Source organism: Schistocerca cancellata, chromosome 9 (assembly GCF_023864275.1).
Source record: "Schistocerca cancellata isolate TAMUIC-IGC-003103 chromosome 9, iqSchCanc2.1, whole genome shotgun sequence".
In the NCBI taxonomy this organism is placed as follows: domain Eukaryota; kingdom Metazoa; phylum Arthropoda; class Insecta; order Orthoptera; family Acrididae; genus Schistocerca; species Schistocerca cancellata.
Window position 1 is genome coordinate 463750906 of NC_064634.1, and position 19278 is coordinate 463770183.

The 19278-nt window shown below is 42.6% G+C and overlaps 1 protein-coding gene across 1 annotated transcript in view; it reads right to left on the minus strand.

Moving 5' to 3' along the window:
- Positions 1-417: 417 nt before the first annotated feature.
- LOC126100476 (NADH dehydrogenase [ubiquinone] 1 alpha subcomplex assembly factor 3) overlaps positions 418-19278 on the minus strand; it is a 35198-nt gene continuing 16337 nt past the window's right edge. Inside the window, exon 4 of the mRNA XM_049911085.1 lies at positions 418-917. Coding sequence (XP_049767042.1) covers positions 661-917 — 257 coding nt within the window. The 3' untranslated portion in view covers positions 418-660. The remainder of the gene's footprint in view (positions 918-19278) is intronic.

Sequence of the window (19278 nt, forward strand, 5' to 3'; positions counted from 1 at the left end):
ACACACACACAAAACCACTGGCTCTCACTACAGGGACTGGCTTTAGTGGCCACACATAGTGATCGTGTGTGTGTGAGTTGTGCTTGTGGCAATGTGTGTGTTTTGTACATTAGAAGGAGGTCCTCTACCCAGAAGCCAGAAGCTCACATGTATAGCAGTCTTTTTGTGTGCCTGTCTGTGCCTCAACATCTCCTCATTATTTTCATGATACTGACATTTTGGGTTGATAATTTTATGTTTCAGTTCATGTTTTATGTTCGACAAGCAGCAGCAGTAGTAGTAATTGTCATGGTGGTGGGCATGGTGGCGGCAACAGCAGCAGTAGCAGCAGCAGCAGAAATAGGGCTGTCTATAGCAAACTTGATAAACAATTATGGAAAAGGATCATGTTGTAGGTAAATGATAATATGCATACTGTTGTAGTTGAATCATCTTTATGTCTTGTGGTTTGTGATTGAACTATCATGTACATATTAATACAACAGATTAGCACAAGAGCATGAAATTAAAGCTGCACATTAGAAAGCCAAATTTAAAAGAATCTCATCCTCAGTATTTCATAAATACATATTTCTTTACAGAAAAACAAACAATGACAAATAGCTGGATGACACAATGTAAGCTAAATACAAGCAGTTCTACACAGAGAAAACAGCTTAGTTAATCTTCATCACTTAAAAGCTTTTTTCTTCTTAACTTTGTTATTCTTACATCATCATCAGTTGGGCGAATATGAACTGGAGGAATGAGAGCTCCTGCTACATAACGTCCCTCAGCATTTAGAAAATTAAATGTAGAGCATGCACGTTCAGTTGGAAGAACTTCCAGATTGATGCGGTGCTGCTTTACAATGTCTGCCACTCTTTTTCTAAGATTTATATCGTATGTTGCATCCCCAATTCCCAGCACAAGCAAATCTGGAATACAAAAAATGAAACAATGAATAATTCACACTGAGAAGTAAGCCTTTAATAGACTAAACCAGGAGATATAAATAACAAGATTTTAACATAAATAATAGATACATAAAAACATAACAAACTAAAAGCTGATTCTGCTTGTCTAGTAGTACAAGTAATGCATAAACTTAACAAATGATTTGAATTAAAACCACTATGCAGTACAACAACAAAGCTTGAAAGACACAGCAACATGTAACCTGTGCATTTCCTCTACTGTCCAAAAAACATTTAGCATCTGCCTGTTTACTCTCTATCAGTGCGCACACATATCAGATTATACCAATTGTATACTCCATTCCTTCCCTTCTGTTTTCCTTCAGAAAAGTGGCAGAGAGCAATGAGAGGTTATCCTCTCCACGACTACAATTATTGATGGGAGAGATGTGAAGGCTGCATGCTTTGTTGCAGACATCAATATAGATGGGTCGCATAGCAGAAGTGAGGGTCATGTGTAATTTCATCCATAAAGTACTGGAAGGTCTGCGCAGAATTGCACAGCCTCAGATGCATTCTAGTGAACTCAAACTTGCCAAATAGCAAACATCTACACCTACATCTACATTAATACTCAACAAGCCACCCAACGGTGTATCGCGGAGGGCACTTTACGTGCCACTGTCATTACCTCCCTTTTCTGTTCCAGTCATGTATGGTTCACGGGAAGAACGACTGTCGGAAAGCCTCCGTGGGTGCTCGAATCTCTCTAATTTTACATTCGTGATCTCCTCGGGAGGTATAAGTAGGGGGGAAGCAATATATTCGATACAGACTGTAAAGCTTCTGTGATCAGTGTCCAACCTCTTGGCATTTTCGTCCCAGCTATCCAATGATTTGAATTTGTCCAAACTGACATTGCTGGCCCACTGTCTTCATCTGTAGGACACACCTTGCTGTTTTGCTGAGCAAGAAGCATATTCAGACTGCAGTTTATCATCTAACAGCAAATGCCTCAGTCGAGCACTTATACCACCAATTAACAGTGTGTCTGAGAAACAGTGTTGGACAGACAGTTTATCCCTTCTCCTATCAGGTCTGTGCAACACCACCAGGGAAGATCTTCATGTTACACAGTATAACTGGTCTACAGCCACACAGCCCAGTTACCTGGCAAATTCTTCACCAATACACCAAATGGTTTTATTGAGCCATAAGACCACATTCCACAATGACGTTCACTTATTCCCTAATTCCCGTCCCAGTTCTTAGCCAAAAGAGAAGACATTTAAGAATGACGTCAGTGACACTTTTACTATGATTTCCATTGATAGTCTTAAACCAGCTTTCTGCATCTACAATGGTGGTAACTACTGATCAGACAAGACACCAACAGTGCCCTCCTCATGATGCCACAATACTCGGCATGTTCACACACCCCTCTGCCGATCATCACTCCATCTGGACGTTGTGTGGATTTCAGAAGAAAATGCCATTAGCATTTGGGATAGGAAGTGATGATTAGTGATAAAGTTGCTGTGTTGGGCTGTTTGGCCACTGAAGACATGCAACTTCACATTCAGTGTGAGTAATAGCCTTTTACAAACTACCCTATACCGTATGTCCATTGCATGCAGTTCCCTTTGCATTGTTTGCTTGGAAACTGGCCAAGATGAACCGGCATTCACTGACAGTAGCAATTCCTGTCAAATCAAAAAGCAGTTGTCACAGGTAAGGGAGGACATTCGTCTCTGGTGCCCGATGGTTAGAATATTTTTACGATCACATTTCTTGTGCAGTGTTACATGACTTAGTGGTTTACCATTTTTGTAAAAATGTTGAACAGTCCACACTGATCCACTGAGAAATCACGCAACATTATTCAGAATGCGGTAAAAAATATAAAAGCCACACGGCACTATTCGCTAGAATATCCCACAGGTAGTTCAACCACCTGGCGGAAGGGGTATTCTTTCTCAATGTGCAACCAAACCAAGTAGCGAATAAAGAAATAAAAAAGTGTACTTGTGTAACAGTTATTTCCAGAAAAATACTTTTTCATCCACACACAAAAATTTAGGTCATAAAATAATGGATATCATCATGAGAAATCTACGATTAGGCCAACCATAGACACTCAGTGGTACCTGTTGTGAAACCAGGGAAGGTTGCAGTCAAAAAAGATGCAAACTACTGTAACCAACGTGTTGTCCTTAGGCTATACTCAGTTTTGTTTGGAGGTGGTGTTCTGTATTATTTTAATAAAAACACTTTCTTTTCATTAGTGTGATAATTTTGTCATAAAGTTTAATGGTTATGTGCTATTAAGCACCATTATTTGTTTTTATATAATTTTCGCAAGAAATCTGTTCGCTACCTGAAAATGAGTCATACCCAGTTACAGGTAAATAAATTATTTTATTTAATAATATTTTGAGTGATTTATAATATGTCTCTAACTGATCATGCATTATCCACATAATGAAATTCAGCTAAAATGGAATATAATGAGCACAGCATAAATAAAACAGGAGGGCCACCTCTAGAGACAGTATGTTTTGTCCAACTTAGAAGTTAAAAAAAAAAAGACATTATATGTAAATAAAGAAACAGGATGTGTAAATTTAGTCTAGCAAACACAACAATAATGTGGAGTGTTATTTTGAGCCAGAATATAGGGCGAGATAGTTATGGAGAACACTGGGAATAGTGGTGTCTACAAGAACAAGAAATGTTCAACACCATGATGATGCACGGGACACGCAATGGTGACTGACTACTTTTACCATCTGTCTGTGGCATCAATAGACATAGGTATTCAAGGGCATATTGATATCACACCACTTTTCTGTGCATTCATATCAGTATTTCAAAGCTGTAGGTGTTATCTTCTCCTTCAAGTAGCTTTCCAACTACCCCCAAAATGCTATGTGTGCCATGTTTCAGACCAAACACACAGGAAAAAATCCTTGGTAATGCCAGAAGGAAAGATGGATGCTTCATTTTTTGGTCAAGCATTCTCACTATTTTACTATGGGGACTAACATAAGAAATGATTTTCCTTACAAGCTAACTGGACAAAATTTTAGTCACTACACTAAAAGAGGACACTGGTTAGTTTTCAATACTGTAGGCAGTGTACAAGAACTGGCACCAGATGATTGTGAGGCCATCCACCACTGACTAAGTCATGGCAATGAAGTGATGTGTATAAGCCAGTCAGTTGTATGGAATCACTGCAGTACGATGGTCAATGTGTAGATGGGACACAATGTCAGAAAGGAGCTATCATGTCTGGATGTGATGTGCACACAACCAAGCCATACCTGACTCTGCAGATGAGGTCAGTAATACAGACCTGTGCAGTGGTGTTTGACTCTGAAGTACACCAGTTCACACCTTTACGGTGGATGAAATTGTCACTGCCAGTATTTGGTTGGCAAGGTGGTGGAGTGAGGGTAGTGTAAAGTTCCTAGTCGCCAGTCTTTGTACCAACTCCTGTGATTAAATTTCATGGCTCTCCAAAGTGTCTCATGAAGTCGGCAGATGTGACATTGTTGGTGTAGATCTGCCGTTGGATGGGGACATTAAGCTCAATGGGCCCCTTGGTTCTATTCTACAGGAGCAGGCTACATGGCGGCACCAGGTTTCATTCTCCCCCTTCTCTCAGTAATATACAACAAAAATGCAATACTACACTATACACACATTCATTACTCTTATCCATACTCATAAGATAAGACACAATTCTCACATATTACCAAGGAAAGGGGCTACTACTGAAATTGGTGTAACGGTAATGAATTACATATGCTAACCTGCTTCATGAATGAGTCTGTCCATACAGCAGTTCCTGAGATAAACCTTCACATACAAACAGGAAGACACGGCAGTGTATTTATGGATTTATGATATGGATACATAAGACAACTGGGGTCAACATGGCAGTAAAAGGAGAAGTCAGGCTTTGTATATTATTTGATACAAACTGATTTTATGTACAAACAAAACAAATGATGCAAAAGATACAACAGAGCATTAAAAAGTTACATACAATACACAGTTTTTTTGGATGGTCATAAAAGAGTTCCAAGGCTATAGCTTTTTCATTTTTTTTAAAAATTCCTTTGTCTGCTGCTAGTTTCAGGATTGCAGCCCTATTCTCAAGCACACATTCTTGTCAAAATCATCCAAGCTGTCACGCTGTAACCACAAAACAAGTAGTGAACAATGAAATAAGAAAGTACACCTACGGCACTGCAATTTCCAGAGAAAATTCTTCATGGACCCATAGACAAAATTTTCCCTTGTGAGGTATTGGAGATCATGAGGAGTCTACATGTAGTTGTAACTGTGTGTGTGTGTGTGTGTGTGTGTGTAAAAAAATGCTAATCAGGACAGTTATGACAAACATATGTTGCATTAATCATCTGCCCAAAAAACTGGCTTGACACAATCTACACACTTATCTACCTCGTACAAGCCATTTTGTATCTCTGTAACTACGACAAACAAAATCCATTTGACGTTACTTATTGTTTCAAGCCTTAATCTCGCTCTGCAATTTTATCCCCCTCTCCCCTTCCACTCCTTCCCACAGATTCCCCCATATTACTAACTGAACTATACCTTGACACCTCAGGATGTACCCTGTCAACCTACCCTTCTCATTGTCAAGGTGTACCATAAAGCTATTTTTTCACCAGTACTATTTAGTTATTCGATCTACCCTTTTTTGTGTAGCACCACATTTAAAGTTTCAATTTTCTTATTAGCTGTTGTTTGTCGCCCATGTTTCACTTCCATATTAGGTTAATTGCAACCAAAGACTTTCAAAACAGCATTCCTAACGCCCAAAGTTACATTTTTTTTGTAATGAAAGGAAAGATATTTAAGGGTTCAATGTAAACTGTCATCCTATGGTACATTTGTAATATTTTTGTTACTGAATAGTTTCATATCCTATGAATAATTAATTCATAAATGAAACAGTGTAGGTCAAACTTAATATTTCCAACAGGTTGTGGCCTCAGGCCACATAAAAATGAACTTAACATGGTTTTAGGAATCCTGCACAAGCTGGTAGTTGAAATTTTTTGTTGAAACAAGTCATATGGTGTTCTGTGCAATTTTCCTGGTATAGAGTATTCCATGATGTTTTGGGATTGTAGCCAGATGGCACTGACTTCTTGCCATGATATTTTGGCTGATAACCGTTTTGCCATCTTCAGGTGAGTGTTTTGCACTGCAGATTGCTAGTTTACATTGCTAGCTTTGTACCAAAAATTGGAGCCATGATGTACATGCAAAGCCAGCCAATACATGAGCAACATCTGTGATTTTTAATGCCCTCTTTCTTATACTACCATGGAAATCTTGGCCTCAATGAGATCCTTCTGGGATTCAGTTACTAAGGAGATCTTACTCATGGTGATGGCAGCTTTCACCTGGATAAGATGCGGGAGCCAGTGATATCTTCAGAAATAAAACACTTTATGACTGATGACACATCTAGCGACAGTTAATTTTATTAATTTGACATCTGAATTTTAACTCTATGAGCATGCATTCTGACAGAGAGCGCGCGTGTAGTATCACCATTACACATGCCCCTGTGCACCACAAATGGAGCAATATTCGAAGACAGGGATTGCTCTGTAATGGCTGCCTTCGCAAACGCATCTCGGCACCAATTTTCGGTATAAAAATAGCGATGTAAACTAGCAACCTCCTGTACGAAAGACTCACCATAAGATGGCTGAATGGTTGTCAGCTGAAATATCATGGGACGAAGTTGATGTCATCTGGCTGCAATCTCAAAACTTGGCATAATACGTCATACAGCAATAGGAACCTTCTATAAGAACATAGCTACCAATGTCAGTTATAAAGTAAATATTGGAAAACCTGCAGGACATAATGATTGGGCAAAATGGAAATGGCACATCTCTATGGTGCTTCGTATGAACTGGAAGACACTATTAATGATAAGTGTGAACGTGTATTGGCATGAAAAATATGATAGTAACTGCTCTAAGTAAACCAGCTGCTGAATGTGTGTTAGTTCGCAGTAACACTAACGAAATATGTGACAAACTATGTGTGTGACATGGATGTAGCAGAACACAGTGTTTAAATATGTTAATTCAAACTTTGTATGGGTCCAGTATGTCAACACAGAAGATATTATGTAGTATGGATGGATTTTAAAGAAATCTACTCACAAAGCAGCAGCAGCAGCAGGGCAAAACACAAATAAAAAATATGGAAATGTGCAAGCTTTCAGAGCCAGTAGCTTCTCTTTCTCGCAGAAAAGCTGGAGAGAAAGGAAGAAGGATGAAGGGAAAGGACTGGCAAGGTTTAGGAAATGGGGAGAGTTATAGGACAGTCCCGCAGAATTCTGGGTCAGGGGGTACTTACTGGATAGAATGAAAGGGAAAATGATTGTTGGTGCCTACACCAGATGAGACTTTAATACCTGAGAACTTAAAGGTGGAAGGTAGAGTAATAAGCAAGACTGATATTAATGGGACAAAAATAAAGTAACCAAGTGCAAGAACTCGCATACTGAGGATTCTGTACAAACTTAATCATGTATGTAGACAGTTCACCATTCCAGGAATCGAAAATCTCAAAAGATTTTTGATTGTTATTAATATTGACACTGGCAAGATGTAAGTCCTGGAAATTCCAAGACAAAATCAAAATCAGTCGGCCTACAGTAGTTCCTGAGACTAGCCCAGACATATGAAAGGAAGCAAGCAGGGGACTTTAGTTTATATATGTAGAGAAAGAAGATTAAATAAAATACTTTTTATTTACTTACATAAACATGACTGCAACTAACATTTTATATTTGTGTGTAGTAATATTTTTCTGATATGCTGTTCTAATGGCAAACAAATATTTTTAAGCAATATTACAATTTAACAATTTTTGATTTTTTTTTCCTTTACTTGTACTGTGAAACCCTGCTTCTTGTTGAATTTCATGAGTATAGGTCAACAGGACCTATACATTTTGATGGGCAAGTTTGTGAGTGTCAAAATATGTGACATAATGGCAGATGTATTAATTATTTCGAGTTAGACGCTTAAATGTTTTAGAATGCCAAAGGACCACAGAACTCAGAATGTGACATAATTTTGAAGTTGATACACCTTGTCATTGCTGAGAAAAAGGGGCCTCAACAGTCAGGCAGGCAAACAAAGAAGAAATCCTATAAGTGTTCCCACTTAGGTACAGAACCCAACATGATGCAAGCGTCAATAACAGTGCATTATATGTGGTAAATACGTGAGATGGTGAGGAAAAAAATAGATAGATTGGAAAATAAAAGATGTAGAAACATAAATGGGAGCAAAGAAAAGTTATAGTTGTTGTGTTGGCTGAAGAGCCAACACCGTGTTACTAGAGGAGGCCGAAATGCACGCGTTTTAGCTCACGCAGGCTGGCGCGAGGAGGGAAGAACTATACTGACGTGAGGTCTGGAACATGACAAGGAATTAGAATTCAGAAAGCGGACGAAATTAGTTTGATACTTAACTTTAATCTATTAATGATGAACGTCGCTCTTGACGATACATGACTCACAATATTATCTGTTCAGAAGACATAGTAACTGAATATGGCGCCTTCCTAGGTTGTAGCAAATGACGTAGCTGAAGGCTATGCTAAACTGTCGTCTCTGCAAATGAGAGCGTATGTAGACAGTGAACCATCGCTATCAAAGTCGGCTGTACAACTGGGGCGAGTGCTAGGAAGTGTCTCTAGACCTGCCGTGTGGCGGCGCTTGGTCTGCAATCACTGACAGTGGCGACACGCGGGTCTGACGTATACTAAAGGACCGCGGCCGATTTAAAGGCTACCACCTAGCAAGTGTGGTGTCTGGCGGTGACACCACAATAATTACTGAAAAGAAATACCGAGTCCACAAAAATTAATATAAATTTATTCCAAGTGAGTGGCAAGAACTAAGCACATGGTGTAATGCCTTTTCCCACTTGCAGAGTTTTACGGAGCTTGTGTCCAGGGGTGAATCCAGATGGTACATGTGGTGAAAAAGGCACCGATGTTACGCCTATTGTGCTGTAGAGTGATTTTTTTTCTGAGGGAGCAAAAACAACTGAGGTCATAAATGCACATCATAACCTTATACCACTAATCCAAAAATGAGTTAAAAAGCAGCAACATGTTAAGCCCAATCGACAGAAGGAAAGAGAAGAACATGGGCTTCCCCCTTGGAGAACAGTCCACAAAATACACCGTAGAGACAGGAGTGGTCCCAAACCAAAGATTAAATGTCATTCACCATATTGCTACAAAGGATAAAAAGTAAAATGCATTTGACAGCCCACAAATCATTTGCTAAAACGGCTGATAACTCAGACGGCAAACATACACTAGAACGTAAGTGGGGGGGAGGGGGGGGGAGGCATTCTCTCAGGAAATGACCAACTGCCAGAGGCTGACGACAATGAGCACAAAGTGATGGGGTATCAACACTTAACAAATGATGAGGGCTAAAATGCAAGCACGCAAAATAGCTAAAATGAATTCCTCACAGTGAGAGGGCCGAGAAGAGGTCGGCTAAGCTGCTGGTAGAGGTTTAATTCCCTGGCGCTTTTTTCCCATGAAGAAAAAAACAGTGGTGATGCCAAAGTGACACCAGCTGCAAACGGACAGCAACATAGATATCATCTGAAGGATTGGAAGAGCTGTCGTGACCAGAACCCACATGAACATCACAGCAGCTCCCTCAACAGTGGGCAAGTGGAAGCTTTCTTGGACCAGTTGTACTAAGTGACGGACTGTGTACATCACACAGAGGCTCTGACAGGCACCGAGAGAATCAGAGCATATGAAACAATTAGAAACCCTGTGTCACTGGATATACTGTGTGGCCTAATAGAGTGCAAAGAGCTCTTCTGTAAATATTGAGCAATGTCCTGGAAGCCAATGCCGAAAATGGTTTGTGCCCATGATGAAGGCACAACAAACACCAGAGCGCCCCACAAACCAAACATCAACATCAACAAATACCACAGTCAGTCCTAGAGTCGTCAGTGTACATGGAGGTGCTATCACTAAGTTGCATGTGAAGGTCAAGAAACTTACCACACTAGATCAAATCTGGAGTAGTTCCCTTAGGAAGTGAATGAAATCCAAGATGAATTTGGGCTGCCGCAAAAATCCAAGGTGGTGAATGGTTCACACCCATCAGGAACATGGCAGACAGTGCGAAGTGCCAAAGCACGAGTCAAAAACGAATTCTGCGAGGTAACAGACAAAAAGGATGTGCCCCACACTGGTAGTCAAGGGAGTCATCGAAAAAGGGGTGTACAACAGGCGGCTGGGCAAGGCAGACAAACACCATGCGTATCTACACAGGTAAACATCATGCCGGTACGACAGTGGTAATTCAACAGCTTCTGCATAGAAATGCACAACTGGGTTAGTGTAAAAGGCCCCAGGTCCCAAATGGATTCTACAATGGTAGATTGTATTAAGACAGAATAAGACAGGTGGATGGACGTGCAGATGAATAAACGAAACACCAATAGTCTAGTTTCAAATGCACAAGGGATTGGTACAAATGGAGAAGGTGGTCCGATCCGTTCCCCAGGAAATACCACTTAGGGCACGCAAAACACTGAGGGATCGGAAACACGATGTGGCCAGGTAAAACATGTGGGAGGACCAAGAAAGTTTTCTATCAAGCATGAACCCCAGGAATTTCGTAGTTTCAGTGAACAGAAGAGTCACAGGCCCAAGATGTAAAGACGGTGGAAGAAACCCACTGTGCTGCCAGAAATTCATACAAATGGTTTTGTCAGTAGAAAAGTGAAAGCCATTTTTGATGCTCCACGAGTAACACCAATCGAAATATCGCTGAAGACACCGCTCAAGGAGACAAGTCCATGCAGTAGATCACAAAGTCATCGATGAAAAGGGAGCCACAGATGCCTGGTGGGAGACAGTCCATAACAGGGTTAATGGATACAGCAAAGAGGACGATGCTCATGACAGAGCCTTGAGGCACCCCATTCTCATGCAAAAAAGGTGTCCAACAATGTCAAACACACATGTACCTTGAAAACCTGGGCTTTTAAAAATTCCTGAAGGAAATGGGGCAGACAGCCTCAGAAGCTCCATGGATTAGAGTACAGAGGGTAGGAGTCTTCCAGCAGGTGTCATAGGCTTTTTCCAAATAAAAAAACACGACCACAATCTGGTATTTCTTCAGAAAACGATTCACGACATGGGTTAGCAAAGTGACAAGATGGTCAACTGCAGAACAGCACACTCGAAATCCACAGTGTGCAGTGCTTAGCAGATTGTGAGACATGAGCCACCATACCAGCTGGCCATGAATCACACATCCCATCACCTTGCAAACACAACTGGAGAGAGAAATGGGGAAGTAGCTAGAAGGAAGGTGTTTGTCCTTAGCAGCATTAGGTATAGGTATGTATCAGCATCTGGGAAACATGCAATCTTCCCAAATGCGAGTATGAACATCATCTGGCGGAAGATCAGGACAAACTGAGAGTACAATCTGACTCCCTCATAGTAAATGCGGCACTGAAGCATGCACGATTCTGAGAGGGGAAGGGTATTGCCTGAGCCTCCTCTGCTCGTTTCTGAGGGAGGAAGATGGAGTGAGTGTGGCACTCAAAATCTCCACAAAATGATGGCCTAAGGTGTTGGAGATAGCTAGAGGGTCCACAATGACATTATCTGCTACGGACAGGCCAGAAATCATGGAGTGGACCTTGGTCCCAGAGAGCCGACGGAGGCTGCCCCCACACAACGGAAGTGGGAGTGAAAAGAATGAGTAAGTGAAATCTGGCTAGCCTATTTAATACTGTGAAGAATGTGATGACGCTGCAAACACAACTGTTTATAATGAATACAGTTTGCCATCATAGGATGACAGGTAAAAAGGTAAAGAGCACATCTTTGTGTGCGAATCACATCGCAACACACTACAGTCCACCAGGGGCCAGGACACAGCGCGGTAAAGATGAAGTGCGAGGTACAGAACGTTCTGCGCCAGTAAGGATAATCTTTATAAGATACTCTTCCTGATCATCACGACTGAGGAAATGTTGTTCGTCGAAGGCTGCCAGGGAGGAGTAAAGCCTTCAGTTCACCTTAGAAAGCTGCCAATTGGGTTTACGCGTAGGTGGGATAGGAGTTAGAAAATGGATAGCACATGGGAAATGGTCGTTTAAGTGTGTGTCAGACAAACAGACCACTCGAGATGACAGGCAAGCTGGGCAGTGCAGAACGACAGATCCAAATGGGAATTGGTTTGCGGAGAGTCTGAAAGGAACATGGGTGCTTCAGTGTTAATACAGACAAGATTGAGCTGATTGAAAAGGTCAGCCAAGAGGACACTTCTCGGGCAGGTTCTGGGAGAACCACAACCAAGACTGTGTGCATGAAAGAGACTGAGCAACAAAACAGGTTGAGAGAGTTGACCGGTAAGCTGGAGGAAGCCTACCTTGGTGACACCGAATGATGGAGGGATGTAGACGTTGCAAAGAGAAAAGGTGAAGCAACTAAGGATAATGCAGACTGCAACAGCTTGCAGCTGAGTGTTCAGTGAGACAGTTTGGCTATGAACTTCATCCCAGATGAGCAGCATCACTCCCCCAAACTAGAAGGGAAGGTCAAATATTACCAAAAGGAAATGTGAGAGGTCAAAGCAGTCGTGAGAATGCAAAATTGTTTCTTGGAGGCAGGAAGCATGTGGATGCTGCAATTCCAAGGGCAGCCATAATTCCTCCTTGTTGGATCCAATGCCACGAACATTCCATTGGAGAAGAGACATAATGGGGAATGGAGAGGAGGGAACAAATGAAGGGTAGTCACCCCTGGTGGCTGCCGAATGCCAGCCTTCGAAAACTCTCTGCCACAGGATGCAGATGCTGGAGATCCTGTTACACGAGATCTACAGAGGCATCAGCATTCTCCCTGGGTTTGCTTGTGCATTCCAGTGCAGAAAAACAATAGGTGGTGTGCACCGGTGAAATGGGAGTCTAGCTGAGTGAGGGTATCACATGGCGACACTGTTGAAGACGATCTCAACATGGGGAAGGAGAAGACCATTTGCCTTTGGTTAATTTCTTAGGGCCTTTGCGGTTGGCAGATACAGTCTCAGATGTGTGTTGGCTGGAGGGACATAAGAAGTCTACGTAGGAACATTCCTTTTGTCATTTATAGCCTGCCGGCTATGTAGCAGGTGATTTTGTCGCCAGGGGCGAAGATCTGGTGGCTTGTTGTGCAGCTGGAGGTGAAGGAGATGGGGATGCTAGCATGATACTAAGTAATTTTAGAACTGCAGTGCTGAATTGGCAGTCGCAAGTCTGCACGGCCATATGCTACGTGGAGCGAGATGTAGCAAGAACGGTACTATAAGAGCCAGATAGTATAATGGGAAAGCTTTCAACTAGCCAACAACTTGCAAGGGTCAAGGTAAGGTACTTTTCCCTTCACCCGGATCCCCTGGAATGCCCTCTCATTGAGATACACAGGACATTCTTGGGATGAGGTGGCATGGTCATCATTACAATTGATACAGTGGGGAGGAGGCAGGCAATTGCCCTCGTGAATACAACTACCAGGAGTAACACATTTGGCCACGTTTTCATAGGACACGGGAGTGTGTTTGTAACGTTGACACTGGTAGCAACGCATAAGGTTTGGAATGTACAATCAGACTGTGATGACTTCGTAGCCTGCTTTGATCTTCGATGGAAGCACTACTTGATCAAACATGAGAAAAAGAGTGCATGTTGGCACTAACGTTGCATCAAACATTTTCATTACCACATAGACTGTGTGACGGCTTGGATTTCTCCCTCAGTCAGACCATCAAACAGCTGAGTGTAAATAACACTACATGAAGAATTCAGCAACGGGCCTCGACACAAACAGGATAGCTGTGGGGGAGTGAAGATGTGTGCAGCTGTTGGTTGTGAAAATCACAATTTGCCTCCGGAAGCAAAGTTCCATTACATAAACAAGAACAGGATTTCACAGTGCCTGCAATTGCATGAACACCTTTCTGAATAATAAGCAGTTTAACTGTAGCAAAGGTCTGATCTTCTTCAGTACGTGATGGGCTGAGGTACCGAGGTGCGATAGGCTGAGGTACCGAGGTGCAGCTGGGAGTGTCTTTGAATCTTTAGCCTCATTCCATTTATGTTTAGTGGATGCAGAGTGAGAAGGTGATTGGTTCACTGCAAAAAAATTCCCCATGGTTCCCAGTATCTCCGATGGCGCACTCCTGCCAACTCAGGGTCTCCTCAGAGGGGGCTCACCTACCTCAGGCGACTGTTCACACTTCTGGTCACACCTCCCGAACTCCTGACAGAGGGACCTACTGGCAATTTGGGAAGGTCACAGCTCATGCTATCACCACTCCCTGGGCCTGGCCTGTACCAGGGGTACGTGCGAACCCTACCTGTCCGCCCCCTCTCGACTTCACGACTGCACAAGGAAGAAGAAGAAGAAATAAAGAGGAACCCCAAATGCTGAAGCGGAGAAATGGTATAAGATGGATTTAAAAAAAACAACCCACCAGATGAGTGATTGTTCTGATGTCAGGCTATTAAAGCTTCAGAACACATTCCCAAAAATATCCCAGATATGTTCCACAAGGCAGGGGAGAAGGAACACATAGAGGATAGATATGCAGCATGGAACGGGGAGAGCTTCTTACGTTTGGGGTACCGTGGTAGCCAAGCACAAACTCACCAAAGAGTGGTAACCCTATGGGGAGGGTTTTAAAGTGCACTCTGAATCAAGATGTAGTGTGTTATCAGTATGCACCCTCCATGTGCATTCATCCTAACTGATACCTTGGTGGTAATCATACCAGTGTAGAAGGCCAAACAGTGTTTACGTAGCGGCTAGTACACAACTGGTCATTTCATAGGTGGCTCTTCATTTGGTGCTACACGTTTTGCGAGTTACATGGTTGGTAGAGATGGTAGTAGGAGGATGTATCGGGCAAGTCTTACAGTGGGACAATTGCAGGAGTAGGAGCCATAGGGTAGGGGAATGGGTGCAGGAGCATACGGTCTGAGAAGGATAGTTTGGAGATTTGGGGGAAGGGGAGGGGGGGGGGGGTAGGTTTGCTACTCTAGGTTTAGTGGGCAAAATATCAGACACATTGGACCTCATACCAGGGCATGATTTTAGAAAGTCATAGCCTTGTCAAAGTAGCTGATTAATACTTTCAAGGCCAGCAGAATACTAGGTAACAAGAGATGTACTCTTAAGTTTTGTTTGGAGGGATCAGCAGTATTAGGACTGGACATAATTGCCTGAAAAATCTGCTATTGAACTAGCCTGTGGAATAATATGACGTACAATGAACGCTAAAGTGAGAATCGTGGCGTATTGCTGTAAAGAGTTTGCATGTGAGCAAATACGTTTGCCTCTAATCCCAAGGTTGTAGGGAGGCAATGTTTGACACAAAAAGAATGGTAACTGTTACAATGTCAGTACAGTTGTTTGTTTGTAGTTTTAATGTGGACAGAAATATGTAGCTGACCTTCAGTGAGGATGATGTCAACAGCTTGAGATTCAGAATAGGATTATGTGAAATTTAATTGTGAGAGTGTATTTAAAGATTCCAAAAGCTTCAGCAGGTCAGCCTTACCATGAGTCCTTATGGCAAATATATCATCAGTGTATTAAGACCAAACCAGAGGCTGAAGGCTTATGGATTCCAGGAAATCCTGTCCCACTCCAGCTCTCTAAATACCACACTATCAGCCACCACTCCTGTCCTACACACCGACTGTGTCCAACCTTCTTAACATCCCCCACCTTCACCACTGCTACCCAGAGCAATGGAAACTCAGGAGCACAAGTAGACACAACTGTATAGTGTTCTCAACCTCCAACCTAAGCCACCCCCTCCCCCCAAATTATCCAAGGGTCTCACTTTTAGCCCTAAATCTGCCGTTAATCATGCTGCTTTGATTAAGGACCTACTGTCCTTAATACAAAAAGTATCACTTTGCAATCCAATCTCAGAACCTCTGCAAAAGCAAACCTGACATTGAGCCCTGGCTTGAACAGCTTTGACCAAGAATCCAACTTGATCCCCCACCGCTACCTCAAAATCACCCCTTAAAGGATTTCCAAGAATTCATAAAATCTGAAACTGGTCGACCTCCCTTTCTCAGGTACCTACATCATTACCCTAACCTGTCCTCTGTAGATTTCCATGTGCTTCATTCCCTAAAAACTGATGATTCCATCATTATCCTCCATGCCATCATGATCCCGTCCCTGTAGTACAAACTGACCTGCAGTCCCTCATTAAAACCACAGGCCCCTTACGAGGATTAGCACGTCGATCCATAGAACTTCTTATCCCATCCAAAACACACACTCACCTTTCACCTTCCTCCTAAGACCCACACACTGAATCCCCCTGGCCATCCCATACTTGGTGACTTCAAAGCACCCACTGATATATCCCTATCTTAGTTGATCAACACCTGCAACTTAACAGTACAAAGACTCCCCTCCTATGTTGAAGACACCAACCATTTCCTAAATCACCTGAAATTTGTGACTTTCCCAATTTCACCACACTAGTTACCATTGATGCCAGCTCCACCTATACCAACATTTCCCCATGTGCATGATCTGTCTACTGCTGAACACTGCTTTATCCAGCACCCCCCCCCCCCCCCCCCCGATTCCTAACCTATGACATCTTTCCTACTCGCCTTAGTAAAACTTTATACTTGCAAACAATTACTTCACCTTTGAGCAGCAGACTTACAAACAGATCAGGGGTATAGCCATGGGAACCAAGATGGATCCTTCTTATGGCAACCTTTCAATAGGCTGTCTGGAGAGGGCTTCCCTGGGATCTGCAAGCCATCAGCCTCTGGTTTGGTTTTAGATACAGTGATGTCACCTTTCCCATATGGAGTCATGGTGAGGCTGACCAGCTGAAGTTTGTGAAATCTCAAAATATAGTCTCCCAATTAAATTTCACATTGCCCTATTTCAAATCTCTCTCACTTTCCTTGATGTTGCTACACACTTCTGTTCACACTAAAGCTACACACAAACAACAGTAGTAACAGTTTGACTGTTGTCATGCTTCACTCTCCTCACCTCAGCCTTCACTGCACATATTATTCCACTAGCCTAGTTCAAAAGCAGATTTTTTGGACTATCATATCCAGTCCTAGTACTGCTGACCTCTCCAAAAAAAACTTAGGAGCACACAGTGCTAGTAATGAATGTAGTAATCAGCTGCTTTGACAAGACTATGATTTCCTAAAATCATATGCTAAAATGAGATCCATTCTGTCTGACAATCTGCCCACCACAGCTAGAACAGCTTTTTGTCCCCCCCCCCCCCCCTCCTGCCACCAATCTCTGCAATATCCTGCTCAAAGCCTATGTTCCTTCTGCACCCATTTCCCTACTCTATGGCTCCTACCCCTGCAATTGTCCATGTTGTAAGATTTGCCTCTTACACCCTCTTGCTACCATTTGTACCAGCCCTATAACACACAAAATGTATACTACCAAATGAGGAGCAGCCTGTGAAACAACATCAACATGTTGTGTAATAGCTGTTATACAAACACTGTTCAACCTTCTACATCGGTATGACTACCATCCACTTAGGATGAATGGGCTTAGAGGATATACAGGGTGTTACAAAAAGGTACGGCCAAACTTTCAGGAAATATTCCTCACACACAAAGAAAGAAAATATGTTATGAGGACATGTGTCCGGAAATGCTTACTTTCCATGTTAGAGCTCATTTTATTACTTCTCTTAAAATCACATGAATAATGGAATGGAAACACACAGCAACAGAACATACCAGCATGACTTCAAACACTTTGTTACAGGAAATGTTCAAAATGTCCTCCGTTAGTGAGGATACATGCATCCACCCTCCGTCGCATGGAATCCCTGATGCACTGATGCAGCCCTGGAGAATGGCGTATTGTATCACAGCTGTCCACAATACGAGCATGAAGAGTCTCTACATTTGGTACCGGGGTTGCGTAGACAAGAGCTTTCAAATGCCCCCATAAATGAAAGTCAAGAGGGTTGAGGTCAGGAGGGCATGGAATTGGTCCGCCTCTACCAATCCATCGGTCACCGAATCTGTTGTTGAGAAGCGTACGAACACTTTGACTGAAATGTGCAAGAGCTCCATCGTGCATGAACCACATGTTGTGTCGTACTTGTAAAGGCACATGTTCTAGCAGCACAGGTAGAGTATCCCATATGAAATCATGATAACGTGCTCCATTGAGTGTAGGTGGAAGAACATGAGGCCCAATCAAGATATCACCTACAATGCCTGCCCAAACGTTCACAGAAAATCTGCGTTGATGACGTGATTGCACAATTGCATGTGGATTCTCATCAGCCCACACATGTTGATTGTGAAAATTTACAATTTGATCACGTTGGAATGAAGTCTCATCCGTAAAGAGAACATTTGCACTGAAATGAGGATTGAAACATTGTTGGATGAACCTTTCGCAGAAGTGTACCCATGGAGGCCAATCAGCTGCTGATAGTGCCTGCACACGCTGTACACGGTACAGAAACAACTGGTTCTCCCGTAGCACTCTCCATACAGTGACGTGGTCAACGTTACCTTGTGCAGCAGTAACTTCTCTGACGCTGACATTAGGGTTATCGTCAACTGCACGAAGAATTGCCTCGTCCATTGCAGGTGTCATCGTCGTTCTAGGTCTTCCCCCGTTCGCGAGTCATAGGCTGGAATGTTCCGTGCTCCCTAAGACGCCGATCAATTGCTTCGAACGTCTTCCTGTCGGGACACCTTCGTTCTGGAAATCTGTCTCGATAGAAACGTACCGCACCACGGCTATTGCCCTGTGCTAATCCATACATCAAATGGGCATCTGCCAACTCCGCATTTGTAAACATTGCACTGACTGCAAAACCACGTTCGTGATGAACACTAACCCTTTGATGCTATGTACTGATGTGCTTGATGCTAGTACTGTAGAGCAATGAGTTGCATGTCAACACAAGCACCGAAGTCAATGTTACCTTCCTTCAATTGGGCCAACTGGCGGTGAATCGAGAAAGTACACAGTACTTACCGACGAAACTAAAATGAGCTCTAACATGGAAATTAAGCGTTTCTGAACACATGTCCACATAACATATTTTCTTTATTTGTGTGTGAGGAATGTTTCCTGAAAGTTTGGCCGTACCTTTTTGTAACACCCTGTATACGGGTAAAACACAATATGCTGTTGGTGTTTGGATTCTCTCTCTGGACACCAGTTTCTCAGAACTCTATAGGCGGGAAGTGGCGTTACAACATGTGCTTGG